At 55.1% G+C, this 17,066-nt stretch overlaps 1 protein-coding gene across 1 annotated transcript in view; it reads right to left on the bottom strand.

The window, feature by feature from the left end:
- Positions 1-6,374: 6,374 nt before the first annotated feature.
- The window catches only part of TRIM8 (tripartite motif containing 8), a 30,333-nt gene continuing 19,641 nt past the window's right edge, over positions 6,375-17,066 (bottom strand). The window contains exons 3-7 of the mRNA XM_058841587.1: positions 10,724-10,819; positions 9,721-9,954; positions 9,329-9,360; positions 8,650-8,765; positions 6,375-7,935 (exon numbers count right to left, since the gene is read on the bottom strand). Coding sequence (XP_058697570.1) covers positions 7,328-7,935; positions 8,650-8,765; positions 9,329-9,360; positions 9,721-9,954; positions 10,724-10,819 — 1,086 coding nt within the window. The 3' untranslated portion in view covers positions 6,375-7,327. The remainder of the gene's footprint in view (positions 7,936-8,649; positions 8,766-9,328; positions 9,361-9,720; positions 9,955-10,723; positions 10,820-17,066) is intronic.

Genomic DNA, 17,066 nt, shown 5'->3' with positions numbered 1-17,066 from the left:
AACTCTTTAAAGCATCAGCTCCCTCCCTGCACAGTCAGGATGCCTGGAAGGCTGTTAGAGCCACTGGAAAAAAAAACATTATAGATGGTCACACTTAATTTCTTTTCTCTTTTTTTTTTTTTTTTTTTAAGGCACATTTTATACTCAGTCCTGGTATTTTTTCAGCAAAGTAGGAAATACTTTTTCATCTTGTTTGCCTAATGGATTGGATGTGAAAAATATTTCTCTGGCAAGTGAACACCCTGAGAGTTGTTTGACTTGTCACAACGTTATGTATCGGCCCCTGCGGCCCCCCGCCCCCGAAGCCGCTGCGCTTCCCCTCTCCTGTTGCTGTTTACGGTGGGACACGGTAATTTATGGGGAGGCTGCGTGTGACCTTGCATGCGTCTGCTCGAGCAAACCGCGGGTCCCTTCCCCGCACAAGCCCCGCTTTACATCCACATGATGAATTTAGTGCTCCCGAAAGGACAAGGAACCGAGCGGATTGGGCGTGGGGAGGAGAAAAAAAAAAAGAAAATAATAATCTGCAGCCTGCAGGAGAAAAAAACACTGAGATTTTTGTTCCTCTTTGACCAGTATTTCCCTGTTTATGGCCTCGCAGCCCCGGACGCCTGCCTTTATCAGAGCAGAGAAGCACTCTGTAGCCACAGAGCCGGATATTTCAGCCTCCGCGTTCTTGCTGCGTTGGCATCCCCCAGCCCGGCCCTGCTCTGCCGGGACACGTCGGAGCGGGGCAGCTGGACCCATGGCCACGGCCGTGCTCCAGCCCACCCACCCGGGCACCCACCCAGGTGCTGGCTGAAGCTTTTTTCATTTTATTTTGTTTTGTTTAAGTGGAAACAAGCTCGCACTGCGGCCTCGTGATTGGCTCCTGCTGAAATGGCTGCTTCGGGCTCAGTTGGCTGAATTTGGGCTTGTTGGATTTTTTATTGCAATCTGTTCACTTATTTCCCTTCCCAGCACCGATTGGAAGCAAAGCTCTTGTAAAGCTGCGGTCAGGCTGTGGCCGTGCTGGGGGACGCTGTCAAAGGCTTGCTGGAAACAGCATGGGGTTGGGGGGTGCCCCCTCTGCATTTCCTATGTAGCTGTCTGACCGAGATGAGTATCTGTATCATTTTTAATGGGAAAATTAAAAATCACATTCAGAAGAGCAAGGGTTGGAAGGAGCCCTTCTGCTTGTAGTGTGCCCTGGACACCTGACTCCGAGCTGCAGCCCTCACTACCCCAAGTAAATTACCCTAGGAGGAAGGGGGCTGGCAGGTGGGTTAGGCCCCAAGTCTGAGCTGCATTAGGAGCTGGCAGGAATGCCCTGCAAGTAAATCACCTGGATGAGAGATATTTTTCAATAGAAGTTGTCCTTGCTGCTTTGCTTTGCAACATTTATGCTACCAATGGGAGCCACAGCCTGCAAGCTTTAATGCTTCTCTCTCTGACAGGAACTTGGGGTGCCAAGGGGGACACTGTTGGGGACAACGGGTCCCCCCTGCCGAGAGCATCACTGTGGGCTGGGACACTGTGCTGTCCCCAGCCTGCGACAGCTGGGTCCCAACTGACCAGACAAAGCCCAACGTCTTGCGGTGGCTGAGGCAGCTGTCCTGCCCCAGCTCCATCACCCTCCCTGATATCAGACAGAAGGATTTATATGCATTTTGGGTTCATTTTTATAGCTGGCACCTGTGAGGCCAGAGCCAGGAAGGGATAAGCAAAGGGGCCTTACTGTGGGAGGCTGGGTCAGTGGTGTGGGGATGGAGAGCTGGTCTGGGGAATGGGGAAACAGGCGTGGCAATGTCTCTGCACCTGGGGACAGTGCTTGGGTCTGGGACTGGGCAGAGAGCTGGGCCTGGCTGGCGGCTGCTTTTGGAGCTGGGGCAGGAGCCGCAGCTCTCACAGCCCGGGGGGGTTGGGAGGGGCCCTGAATTGGGTGCATTCAGCGCGGCACAGCTGGTGTGGGCTGCGGGGCGGGGGGGCCGCAGTTGCTCCTGACACTTTTGCCTCTGAATGTGATGATAAACTCCCTTTCCCGATTAGCGCTGATCCCTCTGCCTCCAAAACAGTTGGCCCTAATGAACATACGGCCCAACAGCTGTAAGCGGTTATACATATGCATGGATATATATATTTATCCCCCCCCCAGCCCATCCATATATACTGGAGATCACAGCTGTTGCTATTCTTCCTTGCAATGCAGATCAGACGCTCTCTCTCTTTGGAGTCTTACTTGACCTATTTTGCAGGCGCAAGATTTTTTGTGATGATGATTTCCCCAGTTGGTGCTTTTGATTCTGCCTGAAACATCTTGATTGAAGGCAAACAATGGCAGCTCCGGCAGCCGGCAGCGCCCCGCACCCACGCGCCGCCCCAGCCCCGCCAGCCGCCACGCGCCGGGGGGGCCCCGGGACGGCTCCGGCCCACTGCGCCTGCTGGCTGGTCCATCCCGACCCGCCTCTTCTAATGCCACTTCCCTGTGCCCACGGGACATGGCTCTGCCACCTGGCCCACCGCCTAGGCCATCCAACATGGACCTCGAGGCTTGTGCTGGTGTCCCCACCCTCTGCCCACCTGTCCCCTGCTCTGCCTTGAGCCTCTTCCCACCAGCTGGGAACCACTCCACCACCCCAAAATCTTGCAAATCAGGTGGTGATGCCTCTTGGGGTCCCAGGGGTGTCTTAGCTGTAAGACTGGAGGGGGAGATGGTGCCAGAGCTGGCAGGGATGTCAAAACCCCAGTGGCTGCAGTGCAGCATCCCATGGGTGAATGGACACCTTTGAAGTGCATTCTCCAGTGACCCCCAGCCTCTGCTTCCTGCTTTACACAAACTTTGGGGCTGCGAGGGAGCCTCCCCTGTCCCTACAGCCCTCCCCATGCACACAGGGTGCCCCAAAGAAAGGCCCCAAAGCCACCACATCCTGGCAAGGAAAAGCGGCCATCCGGGCGCACACAAAGCCATTTCTTGTTTGGCATTTTTGTTTGAAGTGTGTCCTTCATCTGGGTTTCTACAGCAACTGGGAAGTTCCTATCCTGGCCCAGCTGGAGGGAGTGAAGCAGCCAGGGGAATGGAGCAGGAGGGCAGCAGGCGAGGATTGAGGGCAGGAAGGGAAGAAGAAAAAAATGCATTTTTTGGGAAAACGTGCAGTGGGGCTGCATTTTCCGCCTCCATCTTGAGCCCAGGGCTGCTGCAGCTGGGACAGGATTCCAACCCTGTCTGTGTCCCTCTGTCTTCAGAGGCAGTGCAGCCAGCTGGGGCCAAATCAGGGGGTGTAAAACACCAGCTGTTAAGGTCCTTTCAGGTAAGGAGTAGTCTGCTGTGTCCCACCCTGGTTGGCCCTGGCATGGCTGCATCCTCTGAGCCCCTGTGCCAGCCTGGGTTAAAACGAGTGAATTACCTTAGAAGCACACTTTTCTTAAAAGAAAGCAACAAAGCCCAATGAAACACCAGTGGTTCATCTTAGGCAGTGAGTCTCTTCATTTATTCATTATGAGATAATACCCAAATCTGGCTAATTAATATTCCTGCATATTTTCCAAGGGCTGATGAGGTATCTTAAACATCTCATGGAGATGGGCTTTCATATTTATAAGGTTGATGTGCAAACTTAAATTGACACTGTCTAAATATACCCTCATGTTTAAGCACGGGGCTTTCACTCCCAAGGCGCCGAGGGCACTCCCGGGGTGCACACCCTGGCTGGAAGCGGGACCTGGGGCTCGGTACGTGGGAAAGCTGCCCAAAAAGGCTCCTGCGAGGCAGGGTGTGATGTTGTGTGGTCCGTCTTTCCACAAAGATGTGGGATTGCTGTTTGCTTTGGTAACGGGAATGGAGCGCAACAGGCATTGAGCCAGTGGTGGTTGTGGGGTCAAGGGTGTTTTGGGGTGAAGGATCAGTGTGGGCACCCACACGGCCGGACGTACCAGGGGTACCAGGGCAGAGCCTGCAGCCTCCTGCTGAAACCCTTTTCCAAGGTTAAAAATAGGACTTGGTTGCAAACTGAAAGCCTGGTTTGCATTCGACCTCATTATGTTGATTGCTTATTTACATGTATGCAAATGGAGGAAGAGGCAGTGGCTCCTCCACCTGGGGACCCCTTGGTACAGAAGGGCCTGAACCCCACTGGGTAAATCCCTGCTGAGGGCTGGGGCACAGGACTGTGCCCTCTTCCCAGGATCACCCTGAAAGTGAAGCATCAGCCCCTCTTGCCATGCTGATTCCAGGGCTGAGCCACAGCCCCGTGCCCTGAGTGCGGTGGCATGATGGTTACAGCAGCCATTGCCTCTCCCCTCACCCTACTCCACCAGATGTGCATGTCCAGCTCCAGCTGTTCCCCATCAGCCTCCCCCGTGCAGCACCGCCAGCCCTGGGATCCTTTTTCCACCAGGCCCCACGTCCTTCATCAGACACCAATTTGGTCTGGCCCAGCTGCTCATTTTTCTTTCCGCCGTGTGACATGTTTTCACCTGGCTCCTAATCCGTCTCTTTCCATTCACAACTCGAGCTGTTTATGGATGTGCCTCTGCTCCCCCTGCTCTCTCCACCCCCCAGACACAGCCATCCATCAATAAAACCCCACTGTGCACCCCAGCATCAGCACTTCCCCTCCCGGGACACCAATATCCCAACAGGGCCACGGGCACACATTCCTCCTCCTGTTCCATGGGGGGACCTCAAAGCCATTGCTTTCCTCCTCACCACCAAGCAGCACATGGGGCTTGATGGCACCAATGGTCCTGGAAGCTGGGGCACCCAGGACACCAGGGGACTCTTCCTGGATGGCGGTGCAAGAGAGGGGCTGTGGCCCCTCTGTTCTGCATGAGCACCCACTCTTTTGGGGCTGGTGCCTCCAGTGAAGGCATGGGGCCAGAGTGGCCCATGACGGGGAGAGTCCTAACCTTTGGGGGTCACCCTGCAGGATGGGAGCTGTGCCTGTGTCCCCCCATCAGTAGGTGACAGGTGCTTTAATGTTTGGGCTGGCAGCTGCTGCTACCACAGGAGGAGGCAGCTGTGTCAAGGAGGAAGAGGACGATGATGAGAAGGACAGCTGGGCAGTCAAACCTAGGCACCAAGCCTAGGGGCCATGGCTGGGGAGTATCCAGGGGTGGGGGGTGGCCCTGGCTGTGCATCAGGGACCCTCCTCCACAGGGAGGGATGTCACTCATCTCACCTGTATCACCACGATCCCAGGGGTCTTTACCCCCCAGCGGCTGGCCCTGTGAACATGGAGGGAGACATCACGGGATCCCTGCGGAGGCTGAGAGCATCCTGCTCCCTCCTGCTGCCCTGGAGTGCTTTGCTTTTGATTGAGAAGCAAACCCCCAAATGTCCCGATAGACTGGGGGTTTCCGGAAGAGCCCGAGCAGGACAGGGTTGGGAAGAATCAGCAGGACAAGCAGGGCTGAGCTGTCAGGCTCTGCAGCCTGTGTGTACAGGAACACACCCGTGCAGGAGGTGCTGGCTCCCCAACTCAACACTGCCTGGGAAGTTGTCCAGGGTTGTGCTGCCACCTCTGTTGGAATGGAATGGGGGGAGTTAGTGAGAGGGTTCCCCTCCCTCGAACCCACTGTTACCCTGTTTCAGCTCACTGGGACTTTCTCCCCTTTCCAGTTCCCACTAAAGCAGCACAGGGGGAATCCAAACCGGAACTAAACCATGGGTATTTTGCAACCAAAAAAAAAAAAACCAAAACCAGCAAGCTGAACCCAAAGAGAGCAATGGAAAACCCCTCCTGCCTCTAGGACACTGCTCTGCATTATGAAGTCAGCCTCATTTTCCCCAAAGATTGCCCCTGCACAGCCCCAGCCCATGCCCCACTGCACATCCTGCTCAAAGGGTTCTTCCTTGCCCTCCCCAGCCTTGGCTGAGCACACAGGGTCCTCAAACCAGTCCAGGGAGCTGCCAGCGCCCACAAAGCCTCAGGAGGCAGTGGGGCTTTAGGTGGGGATGAAGGCTCAAGGGCTGGGTGCCAGGGCAGCAGCATGGCCAGAACGGTGGATGCTGGCAGAGTCAGGAAAGCTGCTGTCCCCAACCCAGTCCCCATCCCACAATGGGGATTGTTCTGGAGCCCATGGGCAGGATGCGGCCTGGCCGGCTCCGTGCCTGACTCACATCCTCGCCGCCTGGGAGGGAACTGGTGGAGAGCCACATCTCCAGCACACCTTCCCGCAGGGCTGGGACACGGGATGGGCGCTGGTGAGGACCCCCTCCGCATCTGGGACCCACTGCTGCCCCACTGGGGCAGTTCCCTCCCAGACAGCCCCTCTGGAAAACTCCCCATCATCGTCCAGGCCCCTGCGGGACTGGGCAGCGTTTCCTTCCGAAAGCAGGTTGGAGCCTCCCGCCGGAGCTGGCGTTCCCGGGGGAAGAGCTGCAGCAGAGCGAGGCATTTGCACTAAGTGATCACATTTATTTGAATATTTTGCATGTGTGTGTGTGTGTGTGTGTGTGTGTGTGTGTGTGTCTAAAATCGGTTACAGAATAAATACCTGTGCCTTATAGCAGGAAGTCCACTTTTTTTTATACAAAGTGCTTGTTACAGGAAGTTGCATCAGCGATATGCAGGAGGGGAGTGCGTTTTGGTCACACTTCCCCTCCTGAAAACTAGAACAGATTTTTTTTTTTATTTATTTATTTGTGGTTTTTTGTAAAGTTTCTTTTCCCTTTTTTTTTTTGTGCATTAAATTTCCTGCCATTGTGTATTTACAAATCTCTGAAAGAAGGAAAAAAATGCCAATATGCATGAGAAGTGGCCTTGTAACACAAAAAAAAAAAATCAGCCTTTTAAAAAAAAAGTTACAAACCCAAAATCTACAAGTATCATTTCATACTGAATCAATGATAGATTTTTTCTGTTTTTTCTTTTTAAAAAGGGAAAGAAAGGGATGGGGAAGGGGGAAAAACTGAACCAAACCAGAAAAAATGAACTTGGAGAAACAGGAAGAGAGAAGGTGCCATTGTCCCTTCTGAAGTTTTCCAAAGGCAGAGAGGAACGAGGAAGAGCACAATGCACAGACCCAGATGTCCGACTGAAATCCCCATCAATTTCTTCTCGATAATTTCTCCCTCGTGTTTACCCAGCGAGGGGCAGGAAGGACTTCCAAAATTAAATTAAAAAAAGGCATTAAAATGAAAAAAATTATTATTTCATTTTTAAAGGATTAAAAAAAAAAAGAGAGAGAGATATGATAGAACAGCCCTCCCCAAAATCCTGGAGGGGCGTGAGGCAGGGAAAATATCAGGTTTGATTTAAAAGGGGGGGGCGGGAAAAAAAAGCCAAACCAAACCAGACTTTTCTCTCTGAACACGTCATCGAGCAGGACTCTCTGGAGAGTGTGACGGTTAACTGGTGACGTAGTGTTTGGCCGATGGCTGGCCATAGACCCTATAGAAATCCTGCCGCCCGTGCTGCTGGGATGCGTCAATCCATTCCCTCACGGCAAGTCCCGGGAGCGACTGGGGGACGGCGGGGGCGGGCGGCAGCGGGTGGGAGTACTCCTGCGACGAGACTGTCCAGGGAAAGTGCCCCGACCGCGGGTAGGGCTGGTGCCCGCTGTGGTTGGACACCGAGGAACAGTAACAGTTATCCACGGAGCAGACGAGGATTTTGCGCCCGCCGTACTGGGAGAGCACGGACTGCTGAGATGACGTGGTGTTGGGGTAGTGAGATGGGTTGAAGACGGAGCCCGAGTGCACCGGCTGCGGGCCGCTAGGAAGTCCAACTATGTGCTGCGTGGAGCTACAAGGCACCATGGCTTGTGCGGACTGCCCCTCGCCAGCCGAAGCACCCTGGCTCATGTACTGGCTCGCCACAGTCCCGGACGATGGCTCGAGGAAGCTGCCCTCGGGAAAGGCGGTGGAGTGCTTGCGCTTCTCCGCGCCGGAGTTGCTGACGGTGCAGGGGTACATGGGGATGCTCTGCAGGAAGGGGACAGGGGTGCTCAGAGGACCTGCAGAGGGCAACAGGAGAGGGGGATTGTATTAAGCACAGCATGGCACAGCTCCGGGGTGCTCCGGCTGCTGATCGGAAGCTGCAGTGGAGCCCCAAGACGCACATTCCAGCCTCACGTGCGCAGAGGGTCCCCCAGCCCACCCCACCAGTGGGAAACCATGCACACAGCCCTGTGCAGGTGGACTTGCAGATTCAGTTCTGGGCCCTTGGCAGCGGGCTCAGAGCAGCCCCAGGCACTGTTCTGCAAACAGCTTGTGAACACAGTCCCTAACAGGAGCAGAGTGGGACAGCCTGGGGGATAAACACAAATCCCCAAGGAGGGGACTGGGAAGCCTCCACAGGAGCTGGTCTGCTCCCAGGCATTGGCTGGGGGCTGTGGGACCATGCCAGCCCCTGGCTGTCCCTGCCCACTTGCCCCATCTTTCCACAGACTCTTCCTGGCAATGGCCAACCCCCCAAAAGCTCTGTATTTCAGGGTTTTGTGTAACCCCAGAACACAGCCATTTCACAAGACAAATAAAATGCCCTGGAGAAGAGTCAGGAATTGGCTTTGTGATTCTCCGTGCTCCTGCTGACTGCAGAGGGGCTCCAAGGGGCCCTGTCCCAACGAGATCTCCCCACCCTTTTGTAGTGGGATCTGCGGGGCAGCCAGCTATGGATACAGGAGGTAGTGATGTCCTCTGCACCCCTGCACCCCTCAGCTTTCACCCACCTTCCAGCAACTTCCTCAGCTGCTTCTCCTTCTTGGCAATCTCGTTCAGGAAGAGCTTGGAGTTGAGGTGGCCAATTTTGGGCGGGGGCAAGCTGCCACCTGTACAGTTCTGAGTCCTGTTGGGGATGGCAGGCAGAGTGGCATGAGTTACAAGGTAGACTCAGGAGAGGGACAGCTCCTCCCCCCACACCCTCCTGGAGCCAAACCCCCTCCCTAGGGTAGGAGACAGAAGTGAGCTGGCTGTCTCTGGCAGGCAGGACCTTTCCCGTCCAGTTTCGCTTGAATGTCCCCTGCCAGGACACATGGCCTGCAGTCCATGTCCCCACTGCTCATCCATCCTAGCTCATCTCTGCTAGTGCTGGCTTTAACTCCCTGCCCTCTCTCTGCCCAATGGAGCTGGATGGAGCCCTGCACCCCAACCCAGCTGGTTGCATCCTCTGCTCTTCCACAAGCACAACACTGAGTTTCCCCCAGTCTACAGAGAGGACCTGATTCACTGGCTGCACGAGAGGAATTTTTCATCCTCCCAGAGAGAGAGGGAAGCTGAGCACAGCATATGCCTCTCCCAAGTCCTGCAGCATCCCTGGCTCTGGGTCTTCCTCTGGATACTGTGCTGCTGCCACCCCTGTGGACATGAACACACCCTTTCCCCCAAACACGTCTGTCCCGCTGCGCTTACCTGTCCATTAAGATTTTCACAGACTTGGTATTCTAGAAGTGGAAGGAGAAGCTCTGGTCAGTAAGGCCAATCCCTGCCATGCCCCCTTCCAGTCTCAGCTTCCATGGCCCCCCAGGAGGGGACAGTCTGACCATGGGCACAGAGCCCCTTTTCCCCTGCATGGGCTGCTCCAGCCCCATCTCCAGCTGTGGCACCTCCTCATTTGAGGCCAGCACTGAGCCTGCCCACTTCTCCTTGGCTTCTTCCACTGCTGAGCACTCTGGAGGTATCAGCCAGCCCTGCTAATGTCCCCATCCTGCTCCCCACCACACCCCACATCTACCCAATTCTTCCCACACAACCAAACCTCTCCAAAGCCCCCTTCTCACTCTGCCATGGGCAGCTTGTCTTACCTTCATGAAGTTGATGTCCTCAGTTTTGTCGAACATGACCTGGACAGAGCTGAGGAGCTTCTTGGCCTCCTGCATGCGCTCATTGAGGTGCAGAACCTGGGCTGCGTTCTCATTGCAGAATTTGGCCTGGGCCTTGTCCAAGATCTCCATGGTCTTCCGCAAGTCCTCATCCAAGATCTGGTGCATCTTCTCATACTGCAGGCGCACCTCGTCCTTCAGCTGGCTCACCTTCTCCTGAGGGGGAGGAGCAGGGTCAGGTCCTCTGTGCCCTTCAACCTCTTCCATGATGTCCCAGGACACCCAGGTCCTTTCTTAGCAGTGGAGAATGCAACCTGAAAGCTGCACCCCAGTTCTGCTCTCCTGCAACACCCAGACAGCTCAAACCCTGCTGTCAACTACCACATGGGACTTCTATGTGCCAGAGACCCAACAGGGACACTGTGAAGGTTGGATTGGTTCAGGAGATTCCTGGATGTACTTCCTCGGGTCTGTGTCCAGAGACCCAATGCCAACCTGCTGCACCACCAATGGAAGCTTGCTTCCCTGAAAAATCCCACTCATCCTCATCTCCATACCCTTTCCCATCTTCATCCTCATCCCCAGCCTCACCCCAGGCTGGAGACACTGCACATTCCAGAGCCTTTCCCTTCATGCTCTGGGAGGCCGTGAGGCTTTAAGGACCACAAGCACTCCCTTCCTGAGAAAGGCTTTGCTGAGCCGAGGACAGGATGGGCCATCTAATATTTAAAGACAGCCCTGTTCCTCACCTCTGAACTCAACCCAGGACCCATGGGGCTGCAGAGCAGCTCCAAACACATTTTGTCTCCCAAAATGATGACTGATGACACTGAAATGGAGGCAGGGAATCTGTCCAGCTACTCTTCCCCTGCATGTTTGCCTTCCGCCCTGCCCACCTGGCACCTGTGTCCCAGGAGCTTGTCCCCATTGTGCCATAGGGTGACAGTCCCTGGGACTGGCCGTGGCAGGGTGAAGCACTGGTTACCTCGACCAGCCGCTTGTCCGATTCCAGCTTGTAGAGTTGCTCCTCGATGTCCTGCTCCCGCTCCTCCAGGCGGTCCTGCTGCTTCATCAGCATCTTCTGCAGAGATAGGGGAAAGCAGCATCGTCAGAGCCCAGCGGCCGCGTGTGCCAGTGAACATCAGTGTTGCCCACACTGGCTCTGCCCACATGGTTCAGGAGGGATGGTGCTTTTTCCCAGCAGGATGCCACTGCCAGGCTGAAAGCCCCCATGTAGCTTGTGGAGCTGGAAATCTGGTTATTTCAATGGCAGAAACGGCAAAGGGGCTGTGTGTGCCGGGCTGTGTTATTGGCTGGGTTGGGTGCCCTGGATGGGGCAGCACCTCAGGTAACTTTCTGCAGCCTGGTCAGTGGGGCTGGGTCAGGGCCAAGCCCTGGGGACTGTGGGGAGGGACGCAGAGAGGCTCATCCCCCACTACGGCAGTACCATTTTGAGGCCCATCATCCATCGCCAGCAGGCTCCTGCGAGACATCACCACCTCCCTCACGTTCCCGTACGCCACGCCAAATCCTTTCTCCCTTCCCCGCCTCCTTGACAAGCCCCAGAGCCAGCATCAGTGTAATCTGGAGGGACAGAGTGAGGAGGAACAGGGCCTCCCCCCGCCACACTGCCAGCCCCCAGTCCCACTCCTTGGGGCTGGGTCTGGGCCATCCACTGAATAACTGGGACAAAACCTTATCCCCAGCCTTGCTCCTGCATGCTTCCCAGCCAGAAGAAACCCACTGCCCATGAGAAAAGGGATCCATCCCTGTGAGCAGGAGCAGGGCTTCCCAAAACATCCCTCAAAATCAACTCCAAATATTCGTCCTTCACGTTTACTGGGGGGAAAAGCCAGCACACCAGCAGGGCGAGGAGAAGGGTTTTGCCCGGTACAGAGATGCGGCGTTAGAGACTAAGCGATGGGGGCGAGATGGAAAGAAACCGGCAGCAAGAATGAATTTCGAGGGGATTATTGCTATTATAAACCGCCACTCGGGAATTTATAATCAAGTAATTAATTCCTGGACGAGGCGGGAGGGGGAGGGTGGCAGAGGCGCTGCCGGGATTAATTGCATTGCAGGGAAAGGCTGTCACCTCCGACTCAATTCAGGAGCAGGAATGCGAAGCCTCCTCCCTCCTGTTGTTTTTCTTAAGGTCTCAGGCACCTCCAGCCTTACTGTCACTGGGCTCCTACCACTAATAATAACGAGGAGCTAAAAAAACCCAGCTTCCCACTCACAGGCACACTCCACATGCATGCCTGGGGCCCACACATGTGCACCCACCCAGACACATGCAGACAGACACACAGACAGCACATCCACTGAAACAGGGCCGAGGGGCAGTCACAGCAACGCAGACCCCCAGCCCACAGGGGGACATTTGCTACGCGTGCGTACAGAAACACAGGGGCCTGCAGCATCCAAGGGCATCACTAGAACCATCCACACGGAGAAAGATTTGAGGCATATACTAAAAATTTCCTCTTTTTCATTGTAAAATGGTTATTGTTTGTGCTGCTGCAGCATCAGGAGGCTGCAGTCCACTCCCAGGTTTAACGCTGTGGGAACTGAGCTCTGGAGAGTGAGTGCAGCACCACTTGCTTGAATCCTGGAGAACTGAGGGTGCAGGCTGGAACTGTGTCCTATGTCCTGTGCCAGCAGCCAGGCCTGAGTGTGGAGCTGCTGGGGGCTTCTCTAGGGGCTCAGACAGGGTTTTGGGTCAGGCACCAGGCAGAACTATGGAGCAAGAGAACAGCCCCATGTAGGGAGATTGAAAAGTGGCAGGCAACAAGCCTTTTCCTGGGCTCCAGAGAAAGAGATGTCCTCCAATATCCCTGCTTGCAGGAGGCCAGTTGAATGTGGGAGTTGGGCAGGTTGTGCAGCGCAGGCTGAGCTGCTCACACCCCACAATGGGCAGCCAAAGGACACAGCGTGCTTTGCACCAAGCCCTTCCCTACACCTCCCTCCCTGCCGCAGATTTGCCATCTCCACCAGGGACACCCAGACCCATCCCACACCACCCCACCAGGAGGACGGCCAAGTCTAGCCAGGCCCCCAGGAGCAGCCCAATCCCCAGCCTGACTTCCCTGTCTGCCAGCTGGGACAGGAGTGGGCAAAAAACATAGCAAAGGATCCGAGGCTGACAGCTTGCTGGGCACAGAGGCCAAATCCCCATCCCACTCCGTCGTACCCATCAGATATCTGACATACCCGAGGCAGCCACTTCCCCCTGATGCTGCCAGGATGATCTTGCAGGATAAAGCAGGGTTTCCTATCACTGGCAGATGCCAGGCAGGCAGAGACCACCCTGCCAGCCCCACTGGTGTGAGGGACCCCCGAGGGAGGCACCGAACAGCCCCGGACATGCACGTACCATCGCCCTGCAGCTGCTGTGGCAGAACTGCCAACGTTTGTGTTTTGTAACAAACCTCAGACTGCTCCACTCCAGGAGTCATGCAATTATGTGAAATCACAAATACACATATAAACATATGTAAAAATAACTTTTTATACATATCCCCTCATAGCTGGAAAAAGTGACCATAATCCAACATAGAAATCAGAGAGAATAGAGGACATGCAGCACTTTTTTTAAACCTTATATTTGAGCTATTCTCTTGATTTTAGGGTGATTTAAAAACTGTTTGTGCCTGGGATTGCAGTGAAATGGGAGGGCTTTTCACCCACGGCAACAAAACCTTAACCAGACACAAGGGTATGAACTACCCCTTCTGGCACCAAGGGGCAAAATCTCATTGTCTATGCAGCACAGACTGAATTCCTTAGGTATTTTGAAAAGGAAAATATATCCCTTCCCCTTCCATCCCCTCCCAAATCTGGCATTTCTGAAGTAATGAACTCCTCCTCCTCCAGGATCAGAATTTCTCAGGGTATTTTCTCATATTTCATGCATGACCTTGATGCTGGGAGAACCAAGGCTCTCTCCGTACAGGCACCCTTCCCAGGCTGTGAGCAACTCTGATCCCAGTTTGTCTTTTCCGAGACACGTCGCCGGTTTGCGAAACGCATGCTAAAAATGCTTCTTATTCCAACACCAGCTGAGAGTGAATTCATCTCATTAATTAATAAATTAATCGGTGGCTGGGGTAAGTGGCTGGTCCACCATGACTCAGTGAGACAGGGTGAGTTCATGGACACCAGCTTATTCTGCAGATGAACATAATCTCTCCCCTCCTCACGGAAGAAAATGAAGCGTGGGTACAAAAGGGCTGAGCCCATACAGGGAGCTCACAAACACGCCATGAGCATCAACCCTGCAAGGGAGCTGGACCACCAAAGGTGGAAGGACAAAGGAGGGGATGTTATCGTTGAGTTCCCTTTGGGAGCGAGGGTTTGCTCCTCCCATGCAGGCAGAGGAGGGTGATTCCTGAGCAGCCATTGTGGCACATCAGATGGGTTTGGGATACCATGTCATGCATTGGGAGTGAAACACTACTTGGAGGAACATCTCTGCAGGAAGCCAAGCAAGCACTGCAAGGTCTCATTGCAGGGAGGATGCACACAGCTGGTCCTCGTGGGATTGTTCTGGGGGAAGGCTTGGTGACCATCACTATCCACGATGCTGTGAGGAAACCACCACCAGGGAAACCACAGTCACCCCGCTTGCACCTCCTGGTCAGTCCCCACAGACTATGTGCTGACCCCAGTTCCCACTGGCCATCCCAGCATGGGACACATCCACTCTGCCAGCCAGGGCATGGGGATATGCCTGCTGGGGCACAGGGCAGTCCCAACAGAGAACTTCTGCAACATTAAATGCCTGCAGCCACAAGACAGGAAGATAGTAATAAAGAGTTTAACAGCTCTGATGATAGATGGCATCTATGCCTCTCATCTGAGAGCCACTGCATGGCTGCAGCACCACAAGCCTCAGGTGTGTTACATACACGGGTCCAGCTCAAGCAGCTGGGAAAACCCCCACTGTGAATTGGGGCACTGAGGTGTAGGAAGGAGCTCACACACCCAAGACCTCCCAGGAAGGGAGCAATCTGTGGGCAAGATGTCTCCCCTGACTTGTCTTAGGCTGGTCTCAACACTGTCCTCCCCCAAAGGGCAGAGCTAAGCTTGTGGTCACTGCTGAGTCCACATTAACAGTGGATTATGGCCCTGCCCTGCCTGCAGCCTGGCACTCCCCTCATCCCCCCTTTGCAGCCCTCAGAAGCCCATTGCCCCGGGGCCAGCATCGGGGCAGTAAAGCCCCATGACATGCTCCAAGGTTTTGTGTTCTCTGAGGTTGGTCAGGGCCCTTGTGTGCCTCCCAGGGAGAGCTGGCACGGGAGAGCCTCTGGCACCCCTTCCCTGGGGGCTTGAGTGCTCACCGGCCCCTGCCCAACTCCCAGCAGGATCAGGAAGGAGCCTGGCAGCTTCACCAGAGGCAGAGCGGTGCCCCATGACCTGCTGAGCCGCTCTGGTTTTAAACAAGAGCTGGAGCAGTGAAAAGCCTTACTGTGTTCATAGGGCAAATGGAGCCCGTGCAGCTTCTCTGATGTCTAATAAGCACCGTGCTTCCTTCAGGGCCATTCACCAAGCAAGAGCAACCGAGTGCCCACACACTGACCTGTGGGATGCTTGTAGGATGCTAATTCCCAATAAACTCTGCTAAAAACTGTCTGTGGGTTTGGAGGGTACTATAGCAGGGCAGGTGGACAAACCACAAGAGTGCACAGCCCTCATTCCCGTAGGAAACTGGGGGAGCAGAGAGCCAGACTGCCCCACAGAGCACCTTTAACCACAGCTGGACAGCTGGCCCAGGACAGGCACACTCACTTCTCTGGCTCTCTCCTTCCTCCTCCTCTGCACCCAGGCCTTCCCCTCGCCGCCAAATCCCAGCCACTGAGTGAATAAGGACATTGTTTGCAGTCACCGGAAAGCCAGAACGGAGGGAGCAGCTTGGAGCATGAGGGGCAGGAAGGCTGAGGAGGAGGAGGAAGGTGGAACCGGAGCGAGGAAGCTGCAAAGGGCAGATGCCTCTTGCGGGAATGGCTCCAGACACCTGCAGCTCAGCCCAGGGACCGGGATCAAGAGCCCCCATTGAGACACATGTCCCAGCACGTTGCTGGAGACGGGCCTGAAGTCACAGTGACTGAATTTTAATGCACCAAAAGCCCTGGACCAAGGAGGCGAGCGCAACCTTTCGCCTCCCCAGACCTCCCACACGCAGGCTTCCCTCTCCCCAGCCCCGCTCCACTGTCAGCTGGACTGTTTTCTGAGAAAAACCCACACGATGAGCTATTTTCATCCCTCCTGAAAGTGTCACCCCACCTGCTAACACATCAGAACCTTGACACTGTGCACATCTGGGGCACAGCACCCTAGTGCCCCCAAAAACAGGATCTCAAATTATGAGATCATGCACCGAGCACTGCCACAGCCCAAACCCCCTGGAGCATCCCTCCCACCCCGCTGGTGGCCTCATGCTGACCAGACCCAGGCAAAACCAGCCCTTCCGAACTCCCCACAGCCCCCACAACACTTGCAGGAGACTGATCCACTTAAAGGGGCAGGAAGGAAATGCTTTCTGGTTGGGGTTTCATCTTGCACACATTTACAGTAAGCACCAGGCAGAAGGGAAGGTCTCCAGCCAGAGTATGAGGTCTTGCCTCCCCTGGCCAGCCCAGACTACACACAGTGCTCCAGGCTTTGGCTTTTCTCACAGTGCTCCCTGTGCAGAGATCAGGCTGGTTTATCCTCAACAGGGGAAGGAAGAGGGGAGGGGAACAGCCTGAGATATTAATAGCTGCCCTTGCTAGGAAGGAATGGAAGCAGCAGCCATGCAGTGAAAAGGCACCAGAAACCCCCTTTCCCAGCACTGAGGGACCCCTGAGCACCAGGAGAGCTGGTAGAAAGGGGCTGAAAGCAAAATAGTCAGCATCAACCTGGGGGAACAGGATGTACAGTGCCTCTTGCAAGAGCAGCTCTCCACCCTGTTCTCATGCTGGAGTGGGTGAAGATGCCTCCTGCTTATCCACATCACCCTGTGAGACCTGTGCCTGGCCTCTGAGCCTTCCCTGGAGAAGAAACCATCAGGCTCAGACCCACTCCACTGGCTACCCCACAGGCACAGCCCCATGTGCCACCTCTTGTGCCCACCCCAGCACAGGGCATCCATGCAGCACCACTGGCACACAGCAGCTGGATGCTCCCATGGAGCCATGACTCATGAGTGCTTAGCAGGACCAGGTTGGACGTGGCTCCTGGAGCATCCCAGCACAGTGGGCATGGCAGACCACACTTCTCTGCACGTGCCTGTACCAGAGCAGATCCTGGACCACCACAGGGCTGTACCAGTGCCTGCAGCCTGGGAC

This window comes from Poecile atricapillus, chromosome 6 (genome assembly GCF_030490865.1).
Source record: "Poecile atricapillus isolate bPoeAtr1 chromosome 6, bPoeAtr1.hap1, whole genome shotgun sequence".
Taxonomy (NCBI): Eukaryota; Metazoa; Chordata; class Aves; order Passeriformes; family Paridae; genus Poecile; species Poecile atricapillus.
Note: the sequence above shows the minus strand (reverse complement) of the source record. Positions and strands in the feature narration are given on the sequence as shown.